At 43.9% G+C, this 18,212-nt stretch overlaps 1 protein-coding gene across 1 annotated transcript in view; it reads right to left on the bottom strand.

The window, feature by feature from the left end:
* PRKAR2B (protein kinase cAMP-dependent type II regulatory subunit beta) overlaps window positions 1-17,472 on the bottom strand; it is a 70,957-nt gene extending 53,485 nt beyond the window's left edge. Inside the window, exon 1 of the mRNA XM_066633387.1 lies at window positions 17,056-17,472. Within this exon, the coding sequence (XP_066489484.1) occupies window positions 17,056-17,392 (337 nt within the window). The 5' untranslated portion in view covers window positions 17,393-17,472. The remainder of the gene's footprint in view (window positions 1-17,055) is intronic.
* Between the last annotated feature and the right edge of the window lie 740 nt (window positions 17,473-18,212).

The following is an 18,212-nucleotide window of genomic DNA, read 5'->3' as shown; positions in this document are numbered from 1 at the left end:
GAGCACACAACTGGAAGCCACAGTGTACATCAACATATAGCTAATTTATTAAGCTGCATCTTTGAAAATTCAGTCCTCCTTAAGAAGTGCTTGTACTGCATCAAAGTCCACAATTCTTTATAGGTTTGCAGCCTCTTGTTTTAGTGTCTATTATCTTTAGAGGTGCTATTAGAAATAACCAGAAACACATAATTTGGACATGAACTCGTTATAGAAAAAGGATGCATACACAAAGTAAACTCTAGAGTGCTAATAACACATATCTGAAACTGCCCAAGTCTCCATATCAACATTCCTATATCTTGAAGGCAAGTCAGTTTTTTTGGGTGGTGGGGGCAAATAGGTTTTTAAACATAAGAAAACCACAACAAGATTTTCTTTGTGCATTTGAAGAGTTTAATAATTGGAGAGAAAGGATATCTGAAGCTTTTCCTCTTGTTCAGTCAGAAATCCAAGGAGCTACAGAACATATGCATACTCAACATTGTGGGAGTGTGTGTATAAACCTCCTAAATTGACTTGATGCTGTTGCATAACTTATTATTAAGAATTATATACCGCTTTTCACAAGAGTAGGTCACAAAGTGATTTACATAGTTTAAAAAATCAAGGAATTGTTCCCTGCCCCCAAAGGATTCACAATCTTTAAAAGAAATAATACCAATGAGACACCAGCAACAGCCACTGGAAAAGATACCTTGCTAAGAAGGACTGTCCTGGCAGAACACAATGGGGCAAGTAGCGGCAGTTAGAGTTGCATCTGCTTAATGAACAAAGCAGTTTTAAAAAAAAAACAAACCCTCATTATTATATTTTCATCTCCATTTTTTTCCTCACTTACATCAGATGTGTCACTATTGCCTGATAAAAGGTTAATAATAGTACAACTCTAAGCATCCCCTTTTCCCTCAGGGAAACTCTGCTTTTCCCACTCAGTTTGTACAACTATTAACATAAATTAAAATTTAACCTGCCTATTTGTGTTTTGGTTAATGCCCAGAATCCTGAAATGAGATAAATATTTTACACAGAATAGCAAGAGGTACACTTGGAACTTTTCATTAACTCAAAAACATTAAGTCCTCACTGAATGACAATTGGTAATCACATGTTCACCCCAATGTTCTTTAATCTCAATAATCCTCCAAACTGAAGGATGATGCACTGAGTCTTCACCAAGTTTCATAAATGACTGACAGTGCTTTGTTATTTGTCATCTTACCATATGGCATTTTAAATGCATTTTCCAGAGCTGGTACCTTCACAGCTTCCAACAGCCTTTTATAAAAATGCAATTTCCTGTGTGCAGAACTGGCCCATAAGTCACTATGGCTTTTCCCCAAAGCTTTGCTTCTGAGGCAGACATTTTTACACTTCGAATTCCAAGAAAAACCCTTACTTACAATTGTTAATATCAAAGACATCCATTTGCAAGCCATTAGAATACAGTCCACCCTTTTCATTCTGGAGTTCAGGGCCCACAAATTTGACACAAAGTGGGTGCTGACCCAGTGACAGAAGGGCTTCAAGGGTCTTCCGATTGCATATAGGAGATATTCTAAGGTGCAGGGAGGCCATGCACAGCCTTCCTGGGTCTCAGAAGACCTCCAAAAAGCACTTCTGATTTTCAGCAAAAACCAGAAGTGCCTTTGGGGATCTCAGAACGCTGCCTGGACATGACAGGAAGACACTTCTGGTCATATCTTTTAGGGCCTTCTGCATCCATGGAAATCAGTATCCATGAGGGGAGGGTCCAAGAACAGATCCCCCACAGATACTGAGGGCCTACTATACTAATAGCTCACAGTGGTTATTGCTCACCATTACAAGCTTTCATTAAATCAACATGACTGAAGAGTTGAGACTTCCATTCCACTTTGCTATCTTTAGGCCAAAGCACATCATGCCAATCTTTAAAAAGAGAGAGAGAGAGTGTGTGTGTAAAGCATGTTCGGGGGGGGGGGCTGGGAGGCAGTTTTGAAGACTGTGTGTTCGAAGAAGAGGAAGTTGTGGATAGATCAATGCTTAGCTAGTAAGTCAAGGACTTTTTGAATTTTTTTGTTGAAAAGCAGTGTATAAATATTCTTAACAACAAAATCTGTGGCCCCTTGCTGACCAACATAAGAACAGCCCCACTGGATCAGGCCCTAGGACCATCTAGTCCAGCTTCCTGTATCTCACAGTGGCCCACCAAATGCCCCAGGGAGCACACAAAATAACAAGAAGCCTGCATCCTGATGCCCTTCTTTGCATCTTACATTCTGGCATCCATTTAAAGTGCACCATATTGAGTAACTGGATTGGTGGTATATCACAAAAACTACCCTCAAGTCCGAGAATCATGAGAAAAAAGTTAGACAAAGAGATAGTGACTTGGTTCAAGGTCATCTAGTGAACTTCACTTTATCCATTGCATCACACTGAATCACAAGACTCCCAAATTCATAGGATTTCTTGTTTGAACAGAATTTCTCAACTTACTACTAATACCAATTGGGATTAGAATGAGTCTTTCCAGATTTCCAGAGTCTTGGAGTTCATCTACATACCTCGTGGGGGTCCACCTTTGCCAGGTCGCCCTTTATTCCTTCTCTAAGCAACAGGCAGGCAGGATAATCAGGTCCCCACCCAGAAGTTGTGCTCACATCCATTTGAACTTAGTGGGGATTAAGATGGTCACAACTAACTTGCTCTCCTGGGTTCTTTGGGACTGTCCAGCCCCTGATTTACCAAAAACCAACTCCCCTGGTGAATCAGCCAGCTGCATTCCATCGCTTCTTGGAAGCATGACACCTCCTGAGCACAGGAAATGAGGCTGGGCTACAGGTACAACAGTCCAAAATGAGAAAGGTCCTTGCTTGGGGAGTGGAACAGTTTATGGAGCGTGATGAGGCCAACTACGCAGATAGAAGCCCAGGCCTGTGATGAGCAGGCTTGCTGGCTCCTGACAGGAGCTGAGAAGGTTTCCTGGCCAGAGGCTTTGTCAGGGAGGCAACTCAGTCAGCCTGGCTAGAAGGCAGCCAGGATGAACTCCCCCATGCCATGACTCTGAGGGGACACATCTGGCTCCCAGGTGATTGGTCAGTGGCCATACCTGTGGGGGAGGGGTAAGATGGTGGTGGCTTGCCATTCCCACAGGGACTCAATATGGACTCTAATTAGACTGGAACCTTCATTATTCATTTATTTCCTTTTCCTTGTTTAAAAAGGAAAATACATAATTTGATTCTCTCATTACGGGTTATGGGTAATTATGGGTTACGTAACCCACTATGGGTTACAAGACATGATGTGTATGTGCAACCTCCTGATTTTAGAAATGGGTTATGTCAGAATGCCAGATGCAAGGGAGGGCACCAGGATGCAGGTCTCTTGTTATCTGGTGTGCTCCCTGGGGCATCTGGTGGGCCACTGTGAGATACAGGAAGCTGAACTAGATGGGCCTATGGCCTGATCCAGTGGGGCTGTTCTTATTAGTTGTCTGATAAGCAATACCCTCAGGATTATTTAGCAGTGAAAAAATTGTGAAATAATTTAGATATTGCATTACCAATGACAGCTGAGGAATTGTATTCTGCCTTGTTACTTACAATTTAAATAATTCAGTCCAAGTCAGAGTGGACAGTACAGAGCCTTCCAGGCATGTCTGCATATCCCTGGGTTCTTCGTAAAATCTAAGAATCTAATTTTTTTATTTTGAAAAATTATTTCATGGAACTGATAGTAGCAGTGGTATAACAAAAATAGATGATAAACCAAAAAGGCAAATTAGTAGCAGCCAGAACCAAAATGCTGACCAGTTCTGGCAATCCAGGAGGGGGACAAAATGTTAAGTTTCATCAGGGGTTTGGCCACTGGTGAAAAGCAACCGCTCTCTATTGACTTCAGAGTCAATTGTGGTTGCATTACGGTTGCATTAGTACTGGAAAGTTGGTTGGGATTGGGTTGTAAGTGTATCGAGTCACCCCTGCTAACTGGGCAAAGAGGCACCTTTTAAAAAGGTGCTTCTCTTATACAGAGAAGGGAGAGAACAATTCCTTCTATCCACCCCAACTATGCTTTCCAGGGCCTGTTTTGCTGATCTTTTCCTTGTATATTTTTTTCCCCTTTAAGAAGGATTGAGACTCTTTGGCACAAGTGTACCTGGGGGGGCAAGCGGGGCAAATACCCTGGGCGCCGACCCTCCAGGGGCACCTCAGAGCCTGACCCCACCCCCACCCCCACCCCCACCCCCACCAGGAGGAGCGCCCAGGAGCCCTGCGGAGAGGCAGCTTGCTGCCTCTCCATCAGCGCCTGGGCACCGACTGAGCCACCCCTCCCCTCCCCTCCTCCTTTATAGGAGGATAGGAGACAGGCGCCCTAGAGAGGCACTTATGCTCTGGGGTGCCCATCTTGTCTTCTCCTATAAAGGAGGAGCATCTGGCTGTCCCCCAGGAGCGCTCCTAGGTGCCCCTGCTCCGCCTCTGAGGGCATCCCTCAGGGGCGGAGTGGCACGAGCCCCCTCTGGCTCCCTTGTTTTCAAAGGTGGAATGGAGGAGGCAGCTTCACGGAAGTAATTGCAGTGATGATGACGTCACCTCAATTACTTCTGGGTCACGTGCGCGGGGGCGGAGAAGGGGGGAAACGGGGTGGGGGAGTGGAATTCGGGGGGTTGCCCCGGGTGCAGGGACCCCCAGGAATGCCACTGCTCTTTGGAACAAGGGTCATTTTTTCATTTTTTAGCTATATAAATTACCATAAGGAACTTTTGCTGAAAAATGGCAAATTTTATTTATTAATAAGATGATAGTGACCGGTCATTGCTCAGCATCTCTTTTCAGACAAATTTAAAGTAAATGATATTATGAATAATGTAATTATCAGTGGTTTTCCAACTCATGATAGGATTGCACTGTGAGAAACCCATCTTTGTATGTCTACTCAGAAGTCCACCTCACTGAGTTCAATAGAACTTACTCCCAAGTAAGTATGTATCAGGTTATAGTCTAAAATACAAGCCTGAGATAGAGTAAAATAGTTTAACTAATGCAGATGCATTTTTCTTCTTGCAACAGATGATGTTAGAATTGGAGAAAATTTCAGAGCAATGCCACCTAACACAACATAAAGTTGACACACCACTGTGATAGTTTAAAACTTCTTCCATAAAGTAAATCAGTCACAAATATAACTAGGCTACTGCTTTGATCACTGACAGAGTATTACGTTTATTCTGGCAAAGAGAAACTAATTCTAGTAAAATAAAATATGCAAAGTTGTTACAAAGCAGGACTTCAGTTTTAAACTACAAAGGAGCTTATTAAACTCATTTAAACAACTAGGATTTACAAATTCTAGGTAGTTCCTGCATCTCTCCTTGACATCTTATGACAGAATAACAAAAACAGGTTACAAAATGAGGATACAGTTATTTTTCTAAAATGTATGAACAAATGAAACTGCCTTACATATCAAGACAAACCACAGCTCCATCTAGCCCACTACTGTTTACGCCGATTGGCAGTAGCTCCCCAAGGTCCCTGACAGAATACCTTGCTAGCCCTGTTTCTCAAGATCCTTTTAAACAGAAGATGCCAAACTCTGAATTTCTAAATGAAACCACACACTCTGTTAATGAGCTTTGCTCCTTCCCTTATGCAATGATTGATATTAAATATGTTCAGGGAAAAATTAAGTCCATACACAGTCCCAAACAGGCAATGTATTTTTCAGAACAGTGGAGATAGTTTTACTCATACTACTACAATGGCACTAGCCCCAATTCAGATCTGCTATATACAACTGCAGTGATATAGACTCAGGTCCTGTGACTTGCTCCCAAAGACTAAAGTCTGGTCAATCATTGAGTTGAACTCAACTTGGAATTGAGACTCAGTGACTCACAATTTGACTCAAGACTTGAAGCCATTTTCATATCCGAATCACTATGTGCGTGTGTTCTTCCTTTTTTTCTGCTCTTTGTAGCGCCACAATATCTCTTGGGCAATCCAGAAGAGAGCACAATCAACCAAGCAAGGCAAAAAATGCCTGCCTACCTTGCCTGTGTGATTGTGCTGCTGCTGGAGGCTCCAGGATGCTTGTGGTACTTTGACCACCACCAATCAGCTGGGCAGCAGGGAGCAGGCACTCAGAAAAACCTGCCATGGGGGGGAGTGTTTACAACTCCCCCACACACACCCCACCACCACTTCCCTCTTTAATGTTAAATTTGGCTCAGAGACTTGAGACTCGAGAATTTGAGCAAGGACTTGAGATTTGACTTGAGACTTGGGGTTATGGGCTTGATTCCCTAACTCCAAGTATCAAGTCTTGACCTTCAAGTCTCAAGTCAATGTCATTACTGAGAGTACTGTTTCAGGACAGATGGGCACAAATATCAGGATATATTCACTGCAGTGTATGTGAGGGGGCCCAAAACTGCAAATAAAAAATTTATTTCATGAAATAACTTGAGGCATCTGAGAGAAGATGCAAAGGTGTGTTACCTGCAATTGCTGCTTATGAGGTAAGCATACAGTCAGTAAATCTAGGGGGCCAATGTAAAAGGCCTCCATCAGCAAACAGTAGTTCAGACTGAGGGAAAGCAGCAATTCTGGAAGATTAATAGCAGTGAGTGTACAGCATTGGCTTTTGGTGTCACCTGATTTGTAGGCGAGAAGAATGCTGTACTGTGGCAACAGTATTCTCTTCTGTGACTGCAGCCCTAGGGGGTTCAAGAAGCAGGGAACAGTGGCATCGCTAGGGGGTGCAGGGGGTGCAGACCATACCAGGTGATGTACAAAGGGGGAGTGACACCACCAGTAACCAAAACTGCTAAAATTGCGGTTTGTAGGAATAATACCATCATGTCATATCATTCAATGTGCAATTTACAGCAGAATGCAATGAAAAAAAACTTGAGTGAAATACCTTAATTCTATCAAACATTATGGCCAACAAAAAACAGAAAACAAAAATGCAACCGTCTTATGTAACTAAGGGCACAATCCTAACCCCTTATGTCAGTTGCATTCCAGCACTGACGTAAGGGCAATGCAGCTCTAAGGAAAGGGAACAAACATTCCCTTACTTTGAGGAAGCCTCCGTGAGGGACACTCAACTGCAGGATGCAGCACATGTCCGATTGGCACCACTATGCCAGTGCTGGAAAGCACTGACATAAGGGGTTAGGATTGTGCCCTAAAAAGTACACTTCCTTAATTTAAAACAAATCAATCAGACCGATTGTTCAAAGAGTCAATGAGATGTTATTTTGACACTGCATGGAACCAATAAAGTGTTACTAAGGTGACATCTCTGGAGGGTGACACCACTAGTGGCCAATTTTTAGGAATAATACCATCATCCTATATAACAATCAATGTGTAATTTCAAGCAGAATGCAATGAAACAAACCTTGTTAAAATATCTGTGTTCCATCCAAAGGTATAGGCAAAAAACCAGTAGGGACAGAGTGACGGTACATCACCAATCCCACCACTCAGGTTGCTGCCCCACCCACTGCATGGGAGGTGGCCCACCATGGAGGTGACACACTGGCCTCCCACATCAGGTGACATATACCCTTGTGATGCCACTAGCAGGGAATCAATGCCTGTCTTGCACATCTCCCAGTTCAAGTCCACAATGCCAGACATTGCAAGACACATCAAAAGCACACACACATCTACCACAACAAGTACTGTGCTTCTAAAAGCTAGCTTTGCATTTTCCAGGATCCATCTTGAAGTGGTATGAACACCCACACAACTGCCTTGAGACCCTGAGCAGAAAAATGAGCTTGCACACCATGAGCAAAAAAATCTCCAAAATGCCTCCTCCAAGTTTCTGAAAAGCTATTGTTGGTACCTAACCACAGAGAAAATTATTCCTGACAAATGAACCTTGCATTTTCTGAGTTCAAACAAAGGACCCCTCCTCCGGTATTGCTTAGAAAAATGGAGCAATCTACAAATAAGCACTTTCCAATCATGCGTATTTTAGGAGAGATGTTTAACTCTCCCACTGAAATCAACAGATCTCTGAAGTACTTCACTGAGGTCAAATCACATCCAAACTTGTACTGCAGAGATGAACAATAACCTAAAAGTGCCTTGAACAGACCCAAAGCTTTGCATTTAAATCTGATCAATACAGTTCAGGTGAAAATTTAATATACAGAAAAATCGGTCTAAAAAGATCCAAACAGACCAGTGCTTCAGTGACATGCACAAAAACCCAAGATTATGAATTGAAAACGTTCCACATTTTATGCATTGTGTGTACCAAAGATCTTTCAAAACTTTCGCTTCCGAAATGAGGAATTTATTTAATGTGACAACACACAAAATGGAGTAAATAATTAAAAGATTAAATAATAAAAATGGCAAATCAGTTAAGGCATATTCTAAACTGTGGTCAAAACACAATCTGACATTTATCTTGTAACAAGTTCCTTGCCTTGAATAATAGAGACAGTAAGAGCTGCACCATTACCCTTTTGTCTGGGTCTTGCAAAATCCTTTCTAGATGCACAGAAAGATGCAAGAAAAACACAATTTCATATATACCCACCTCTAACAGTAAGTTCAGTTAACGTCACTGCCTTATACTCTGCTCATCACTTACTGTAAAACACTGAAGGAATTAAGGAATGACAATATATGATGCAACACTCAGAAGAAAATTGCTTAAGCTTATCCATCATATTTACAAAAGATGCATTTTCACTGTTTCCCTCAATAGTTTTTCAAAGAAAAGACTAAGAGCACAATCCGAAAAGTAAGGAAGACTGGCACAAGTCTCTTGCGCCTGCCTCTAGGTGTTGCAAAAGTGCCATAAGGCACTTCTGCGCCATGGGGAGAGTTGGCAGGCTGGCACATGGAGGTGTGCTGGCCTCCAGAGGTCAAATCTGGCCCCCACATCTTGACCCAAGCTGATTTTGTGCTGGCTGCGGGCCACTAGCGTCGGAGTTTGGGGAGGGCAGGGGAGGGCAGGGGAGGACATTTCAGGGGTGTTCTGGAGCAGGGAGAGGGCAGGCTGTGGGTGGACAAGTGGGAGGACCAGGCCCCGCAGGGGGGCAGGACCAGGATCTGGCACTTTGGTCAGATCCTAACCCCCTCTTGAGTAGACTGGCATCACCAGTTTAGGTGACACAGATCTGAATAGCGCCAAGAATTCCCCTTTCTCCAAATTACACTGAAACCCAGCCCTGCTAGCTTGTCTGCTCCAGGACAGGTTAAGATTAGGCTGCCCAGGTGGTACAGGAGTACCCCAGTATCCGCAGGGGTTCCATTGCGAACCCCCCCATGGATACCGCAAATCTGTAAATACCGGGGACACACTTTAAAAACATGGGGAAAAATAAATAAAACAGTCAAAAATAGGTAGGTGTGCTGCCTACTGTAGCACAGCACTGCTGTTTTTAGGGCTGCAGGAAGACTTCCGAGCAGCCTGCAGCCTCTCCCTGGTCACACCAAGACTCCTCCCTTTACTCAATGTCGCCCCAGAATGCATTGCCCACCTCCCATGCAGACTGCAACACTGTGAAGCGGTGGTTCTCACACATTTAGCACCAGGACCCACTTTTTAGAATGAGAATCTATCAGGACCCACTAGAAATTATGACCGGAAGTGACATCAACAAGCAGGAAAATTTTTAACAATCCTAGGCTGCAATTCTATGCACACTTACCCAGGAGTAAGTCCTACTGACTATTGTTGTTAAAAGCATATGCATAATAACCTGTTAAAGGTACAGATCTGTAACATTTCCCCAGATGCAGTCACATAACACGGTAGCATCAAGTCTAATACACTAAAAATAAAATATTGAAATGAATGGGGACCCACATGAAATTGTCTCACGACCCACCTAGTGGGTCCTGACCCACAGTTTGAGAAACACTGCTAAGAGTTTTGCCTTCTGTGCAGTTCTTACAGGTTCAGAAGCCTTTTTAGGGTCTCTACCTGGCTTATTTAGACAGCAGTACAAACTGCAGGGCAGCCATTTTTTCCCAAAAGAGGTTCTGTACCTTTACAGATGAATAATGGACATGAATTCAAGAGGCAAGATCTTTCCAAGCACGGGAAGCCTCAACAGAAAAAGCCACACTATTGCATTTCTATCAGTAACATAGTTCTTAAAACATATAGGAGCCCTTTCAGAAGAAAAGTTTCAGTTCTAACCAAACTGAAAGTGACAACAGCATTCTGAAAATCCCAAAGGAGTGGTTGATATAATGTGAAATCATGACCTGGCATTATTTATCCTTGGCCAGACTTTTGGGTTTGTGTATTCCCTCTCCCCATGCATGAGGATTCCATCATTCCTTTCTGGATTTGAGGTGAACTCCATTATCTCCAAAGTATCAAACAATGGTTTAAGCTTGCAGCTAGCATTGGAAACCAGGGTTTGATCATGCTTATCCCTAGAATCCAGCCAGACTCATTCACACAGCACCCAACCATTGTTTGGCATTTTACTGAACCACCTCTAAGAAACATCTTGAATTCCAACATTTTTAAAAGGTGTCTAAGAATCATGTCACTGAGATTTTTCCAGCCCTGAACATCCATGTCGTATTTTTATGTAATAGATTCTGATGTTAATAACAAGGCAATGCAATCAAAAGGCAATGTCAAGCATAAATTGTGAAAGCCCCTTGCTCCAATATGTTTAAGCTTCAAGAATGCAGTTTTCCAGAAGAAGCAGATCACAGAAAACCATGGCCCCAGACCAATTCTAGTTGTAGGCAACTAATCACAGGTAACAACTGGTAGCCCTGAATGAGGATGTACATTACTTTCACAAGATTCACCCAGCCATTTTAATGAGACTTTGTGATGTGGCTGGGGATGTACATCCAGTCTCATATCAGCATCAGCTACATACGTAAAAGGATACTTATGTTCATGGGGCTTCCTTGCTGGATGGGGGTATATGTACCCAATCAAAAGAAACATTCAGTTTAATGTACAACCACCAACAATTTAATTTTGGAACCATTTTTTGATATAAAACTGTGGTTTCCTAGAAAATTCACACATCTTTCACATTAGAGGTCCTAGTTTTAATTTTTTTATCTCACTATAATGCTAATCAAGTAGTGTCTTTCACTGAATTATTGACTTCACATTCTATAAAGGCATAAAAAGAATGCATAAACTGTACAACTAGATATCATATACTCTTTTCTCATCCATAGCCAGCCATTTTAAAAGTAAGGGAAGAGAATCCAATACTGCTATTTCTGAAACTCAATATAAAGAACAAGATATTTCTTACATGCAAACAAATAATGTATACAATTGTGCATTAAGAAGCTAGAAAGGGGTCACAAATATCCAACAATAGAAGTTAGATCTTAAAGATACAAAACAATCCTACATTCTTTAGACAGTTCTTTTAAATGCATAGATGTCAGAATAAATTTTCTATATTTCACCTAGCAAATCACTGAATAAGTGTGCATGTGTGTGTGTATAAATAAATAGCCAAGGCTCCATTCATGACTATTTGTATTCTTCCATTATTGTCCAATAAAATAAATATATGTACGTACAAACATCAGAGCACTATTTTGATATACACTGTCCACAAACTACAAGCTCAGATCAGTCACAAACCCAGGAAAGTTTCTATAATACCCTCCTTAAAACAAATAAGGGGAATTTGACTGAGTTCCAAAGACATTCACAGACATGCACACTCCTGCGATTCTTAACAAATTCACTTGTTCCTTATTGGAAATTTATATGCAACACTGTAAATTCATAGAGAAACAAAATTATCTCAAAAGTAATTTGTTCTTAAGAAACAAAATGTTGAAACACAAAGAAATGCATAACAGCTGTTCCCTTAAAAAAATTAGGTCATTTAAAATATGAATTCAGTGCTACCCACTTGCAATTCTTAGATAGCTCTCTCCTAACCACCTACGATAAGAAATTAGCATATAAATGCAATAAAATCCACCATCACAAATACAATGTGACAGGGTTTCACTTACCAACAGTTAAATCAACTGACTTCTTAACATTACTGTAAGTCTCAAGTCTGACAGCCATAATGTTCAGAATCAAAGAATGTAGGTATTTTATTACACTCCCATTATCTTTCTCACTCTCAGCTTGCAAGTACACCTCTACTTTTGGGGTGTTCCCCCCCACTCAAATTCCTTACAGATGATATAACAGTCTTCAGGAAAGTTCAAAGCTGCTGTGTACATCTGCACTATCCAATCAAGACCTACACATTTCATTGATTGCACACCCCATGTTACCATCAGCTGCAACATACTAATTGAAAAAATAATGAGATAAAGCACTTGCCTTACCAGATGGCAGTAGCTGTCAGAAAGTCATTTTATTCTTATGACAAAATTTTTAAAGGCACAATTTAACTCAGATTTGCAATTAGCCATTTGTGTTGCCTGTGGCCCAAGGCAAGTCCACATTCTCCTTTCTAGCCTTAAAAGACCTACTGGCACTTTAAAAGCTAGATGTGAAACAAAGGCAGTTAGGTACACAACCTCCAGAAGGTAGTTCTCCAGGATAGATGTGTTTTTGAATACCACTTTGAGTGTCAGCTTTCAGGAGAAACACAGTTAATAATGTCTATACAAACAAACACACACCAACCCTATCAAGAGTAGAAGGATACAAAAAGACCACTAAGGACAGGCTCTGAATGTTTACTTGCAATGCTAGTTTTTAAAAGGGGACTGCAATGAAATGCTTCCCTGGCCCATCACTCAGGCTTAAGGAAGGATGTATGCATACTCACCCATAGATAAAACAGATAAAAGCACATGGGAGCCAGAAAATACCAAATTTAGGGAGTCTCCCATTTCAAAGAGTTTGGGAAAACACCGTTTTTCACCTGTTCTGAACCACTGGAGAGGATTAGAAAAATATGAATGCACATTTTAGAGGTTCTTCCTTTTTGATATGTACTGTCCTACCCTTGAAGAATCACAGCTATTGTTATAAATCATCATTGTCCTTCTCCTAAAGGCCAGTCCTTCTACAGAAGACTTGTTTGCAACACTGACATGATCCCAACCCAAAATTCTAACTGTCCATACCCAAGACAACCAACTTCCTCCCATGTACAGGTTTATGCTTCCCTTAGTAAATACAGAAATACTGATCAGGAAGGGGCAGAGTTTCTGTGCTTGCTGAAGGAAAATCTGGCTTTTAAATGTACACATGCAATTCACAGTCAAATACAGTATTTATTTTGCCACTTACACTCAAGTATTTTTTGTACTGAGGTTTAAAAAGTGACATTTTCCTGGGGACTGTTTAGATACTAAATGCCAGTTTTCCCCTTATCATGATAAGCATTCTGTTACCCTCTGGCAAGGGCAATAAGAGGAGTGCCATACTTTCTTCAGCTTGGAGTTGGCAATGGGACTATCCCTGCAGTTGCAAAGATTCTTGGAGAGTACAACTCAACTACAAGGAAGATCCTCCAATCTCTTCTCCGGCTCCAAGTTGTAGAGAGAGACTGGGCCATTCTGGCACAGCCCTGCCTGATGGATTGATGGTATTTGCCATGTCCGCTGCAGCCAAAATATCAGATATGCAATACCCTCTAACCCCACCAAAGGTGCTGGGAAAAAGGCTGCAAAGAACTGGGAGATGCAATGCTTTCTAATTTGCTATCACTGCAAACTTTCCAAGTAAAGCAGGGCACCTGCACTCCCTTTGTGCTATAGTATCTCTTTCTTTTAGATCTGTACTACACATTATAGGGAAACAGTAGGCAGTAGAATTCTGGCCTGTACCACTTCAGACTGCACCTGGGGGTTCACAGTTTTGTAATACAAAGCCACTTGAAAGAACTCTCTCCAAGTAAACTATCAGAAAGAAAGATTTTACAACTGTGGTAGTTTACAGCAATCAGGAAGCTTTTCTGTTGAAAGTATTTTAAAAATCCCTCACCTGCAGTATGTCCAGTTCAGAATCTTACCACCTTAAGGGCGAAATCCTAACCCACTTTCCAGCGCCAACATAAGGGCAATGCAGCTTCGAGGTAAGGGAACAAACATTCCCTTACTTTGAGGAGGCCTCCGTGAGTGCCACCCAACTGCAGGATGCAGCATACATCCCATTGGCACTGTTATGCCAGTGCTGCACATTCACTGTGCAGATTGTGCCTTAGGAGCAGAATGTGCAGATTGGCCCTTAGGAGCAGAATAAGGTGACTAATGTGGCAATCCTATATGTACTTGCCAGGACACATGTCCTATTGACCTCAATGAGGTTTATTTCCAGGGAGATATGCTTAGGATTGTACTACACATCCTGAGTTGGTAGACTGGACAGCACCACCTTTGGCAGACATTGTAAAATATCTTGAATGCTTTTCCATGTAAAAAACAAAAACAAAACTCCCTTCCATGATCTGCTACCTTTCTGACTTGTACAAACATTCTTTCAGCCCATATCTCTCCGTTGTACTAGTTTTCTTTTTGCAAGAAGTTGTGTTTTTGTTTTTCTGACACAGAAAAACCACCAAAAATGTTGATTCCCTCCTGTGCAGTCTAAAGTAATGCAGCCCATTCCACCACCTCATTTTGCTAACTATGTAAACCAGGCCTTTTTGCTTTAAGGAGCACAAACCACAAGGAAAGTTACAGGAAATCCAACAAGCCCATCCTACTTCAACCATCAGTTTGCAAGGTTCTAAGAAGCGCTACGTTATTTCAAAAGAGTACAGCTTCATACAATACGGTATATGTTTTTAAGGAGCATTGTTTGTTATCCCATATTCCTAACTCAAGTTGCCTAAGCTCATGCAAGGCAGACATTGTCCTTCTCTACCCTTTCAGTTCCAAGATTTTCTTCCACCCTCTGGGGTAACCTTCCATCATCACTGGTGCCTCCCTCCCTCCCTCTGTCTAAATATCGCATAGTGAGTTCGTCTTACAAGAAAGCAAGTTCATACTGGGAGGCCATGGTGATGGAGGCACCTGAAGCAACTATCAAGGTCCACTGGGCTCGTCACCATGGGCCGTGCTCCCTTCCCCAGAGTGGGATGAAGGTTTTGAGATGCCTTAAGATATCAGAGTTGTGCTGCAGGAACCACAACAGACACATCTAATGGAAGTTGCTTTATGTGTTAACTTAAAAATGTAAAGTCTACTGTAAATGCAAAAGCATGATTATGGCACAGAACACTCATGCTCAGTAGGTAAGCCCTGGCTACATAATACTTTTGAGGTCAACTCTGGGTTTGCCATGGTGTGATGTATAACACATCCATAAGAATTGGTTCCCACAGTCAACTGCTAGCTCATTTCACAAATAAATGCTCACATGTTTGTAAGTGTTCTAACTTAATTGAACCAGTAATGACAACAGTTGCAAATGTGTGCAAGATCATGACTTTTTGCTTAATGGTACCAGGGTCACTATGTGCTCTTTTTCTAATTCATGGAAAACAGAGCAGCAATCTTGCGTGAGTTCATGGCTCCAACTTGAACCTGCTCATGTGGAAACCACCTCTGTGTTAAAAACCATGATTCCTGTAACTGTAATGGATCACAGCATCTTAATTCCAAAAAATGAGAAGATATGCCAAATATTGTGACGGTCTTGTTCTAAATCCAACATTCGTTGGCAGAATGCAAGTCATTGAGGGAAAGGTACTTTTGACCACACACAGAGAAAGTTATTATTTCAGACAGACCATGGCTGAGTTGTGGTGTACTGTTAAACCCTTCTCCACCTTAAAAGTGAGGACTGATATAAAGCTGTTCCTTTCCATTCAAAAACTGAGCCATCTTGGCTGGTTGGGATCTTTTTCCTTCCATTGTTATATCATGCAACTAATTGGCCTGTCAGTTTGGGTGGGAGAGTAGCAGGAAAGGTTAGCAACACACCACAACAGAAGGGAAAAGCCCATCCAACAGCTCCTTCCTTCAAGCAAAGAGCCAATGCTAGAGGTTGAGGGCCCACCGCAGAGGAATACTTTATGCCTTTCCAGCTTCTAGAGTCAGCCTTCAGCACACTGCACAGCATGTGAACAGCTTAAAATGTAGCTCCACTCCAAACGTGAGAAAAAAGGAGGATTGTGGATTCTTCATTGTCAAGGAACATTTACTCATGAATTGCCCTGTTCAAGAGGGCATTAAAGGGTCTGCTCTCCCACTCCTTGGTACCTTCTGGTTTCTTATAGTATTCCAAGGATGATCAGATAGCAGGGTACAACCACCAGCCCCTTAAGTAATTTTATCTGGCTCTTAGCACTTGTATTCAGAATTATCATTGGTGTGGCAACACATCTGCTGACAGCTTCATTCATAAGAAAAATAAATTTGTTTCCAAAAGATGTGAATGGTGGAGACGTATATATAATGTTTCCCTTTCTGAATTTTGCAGGCAGTGTCCTAGGCATGTCCGAGTGCTGGTTCCTGGGATTGCCAACTGGCCAGAAGGAAACTACCCAAGCCTGCTCCTGTGCGTTGAACAGGAGCCACTTGACGGCAGAAAGGTGAAGTTTGCCATGGCATGGAATTACACACATTCATCACGATTATGTGCAGACAAGGTCCAAAAACTGGCAGCCCTACTTGCGCTCCATAATTGTGAAGCCCTCACTGCTGGATGATACCAAATGTATGATGGTGACCATGCAGTTCTAGAAATTAAGGAGTACAAAGACCTCCCTGATACCATCACCAACTCCCCCCCCCCCAAACAGGGCTCCTGTGTCTTTATGACATCCACAGAGCTGTCAATAGTCAGCAGCTTTTCCTGGCATGCACCTGACCAAGAAAATGATGCCACGGACATTGCTAGTCTTGACAGGGCCACATGGCTTTGGAGACATGAACCCCCCAAATGGGCAGATGACTCTCCTTTCCTGGTCTCCCTTGCCCTGCAGGCATCGCAGGTGCCCCGCTGAAGAGGGCAGTGGCATCCCAGTGCCAGGGTGATTCCGGCCCCCCCAGGAGGTGAAGGGCGTGTGCTGGCAGCCCAGGGCCAGCCCTGCCCCTCCTCGCCCTGGCAAAGGGGGCCAAGGAGGGCATCTTCTCCACCAGGGGCGGGGGGTGCGGGGCTTACCCGTGAACTCGTCCTCTTCCTCGCCCTCCCCGCTCTCGGAGTCGGTCTGCATGGGCTCCTCGGCGAAGTTGACCCCCCTGCTCTCGGAGGGGGCCCTGCCGAGCTGCAGGCGGCCCCCCCTGGCGGGGCCGGGCGCGGCGGCATTGGGGCAGCGCTGGTGCGGGCGGCCGCCGCCCCCCTCCTGCAGCGGGGCCCCCGCGCCGGCTCCCGCCTCCGCCTTGAGGCGCCCGAAGTACTGGAGGGCGAAGTCCAGCAGGTCCCCCGGCTGGCTGCGCAGCACCTCCACGGTGAAGCCCTGCAGAAGCTCCGTCAGCCCCTCGGGGACGGGGATGCTCATGCCGGGGCGCGGGTCCCGCGCGGGGACGCTGCGGGCAGACAAAGGAGCGCGGCGCAGCCGCTCCCCGCGCAAGCAGAGCGCGAGCCCGTCCCGCTCCCGCCCGCCCGCCCGCCCCCGGCGCGGGGAAGCCTCGCGCGCGTGTGACGGAGGAGCCATGGCAACCGCCGCCGCCGGAGGCGCCTGGCAGGAGGAAGCCCCACGGACTCCCGAGGAGGCACGCACAGGGCTGGCCTGCCAGGCTGCGCTCCTGGCCACACTTTCCTGGGAGGAAGCCCCACTGACTCTAACGGGACTGACTTCTGAGTAAACAGGCCTAGCATTGGGTGGGAGACCTTCGGCCCCAGCACCTCTTCTTGCAGTACCTTCTTGTGCACACACATCCCCCTCTCTAGGCAGAGCTACTCCCTTCTCCACTGGATCACTGCGCCCCTTTGCCAACCAGTGGCAGATCCAGTGTTTGTGTTTGGGGGGGAAGGGCCTACCAACTCCAGAGCCCAGGTCAACCAGGCGGGTAGACCTGGGCTCCAGGTTGAACTTGATGGCCTCCTTGGCCAAGGTTTGCTGGGTGGGTAGACCTGGGCACCTGTCTGGCCTTGGGTCCCAGATCTATGGCTGAGCACACCGGGGCTCCCACCTGGCTTTGGAGGTCAAGTCAATAATGCACATTATTACTTTATTAAACTGTAGGCAAATCAGGCTCAGGGTGACCAGATGTCATAACCACAAAAGAGGACCAGGCACCCCAAAAGGTAGGACACCCAAGAGAAGTGTAGGACATGACAAAATAAAAGCTAAAAACACTCATGTATTGTTTGCCAAA

The sequence above is a fragment of the Tiliqua scincoides genome, chromosome 7, assembly GCF_035046505.1.
Source record: "Tiliqua scincoides isolate rTilSci1 chromosome 7, rTilSci1.hap2, whole genome shotgun sequence".
NCBI classification, from domain to species: Eukaryota; Metazoa; Chordata; class Lepidosauria; order Squamata; family Scincidae; genus Tiliqua; species Tiliqua scincoides.
Note: the sequence above shows the minus strand (reverse complement) of the source record. Positions and strands in the feature narration are given on the sequence as shown.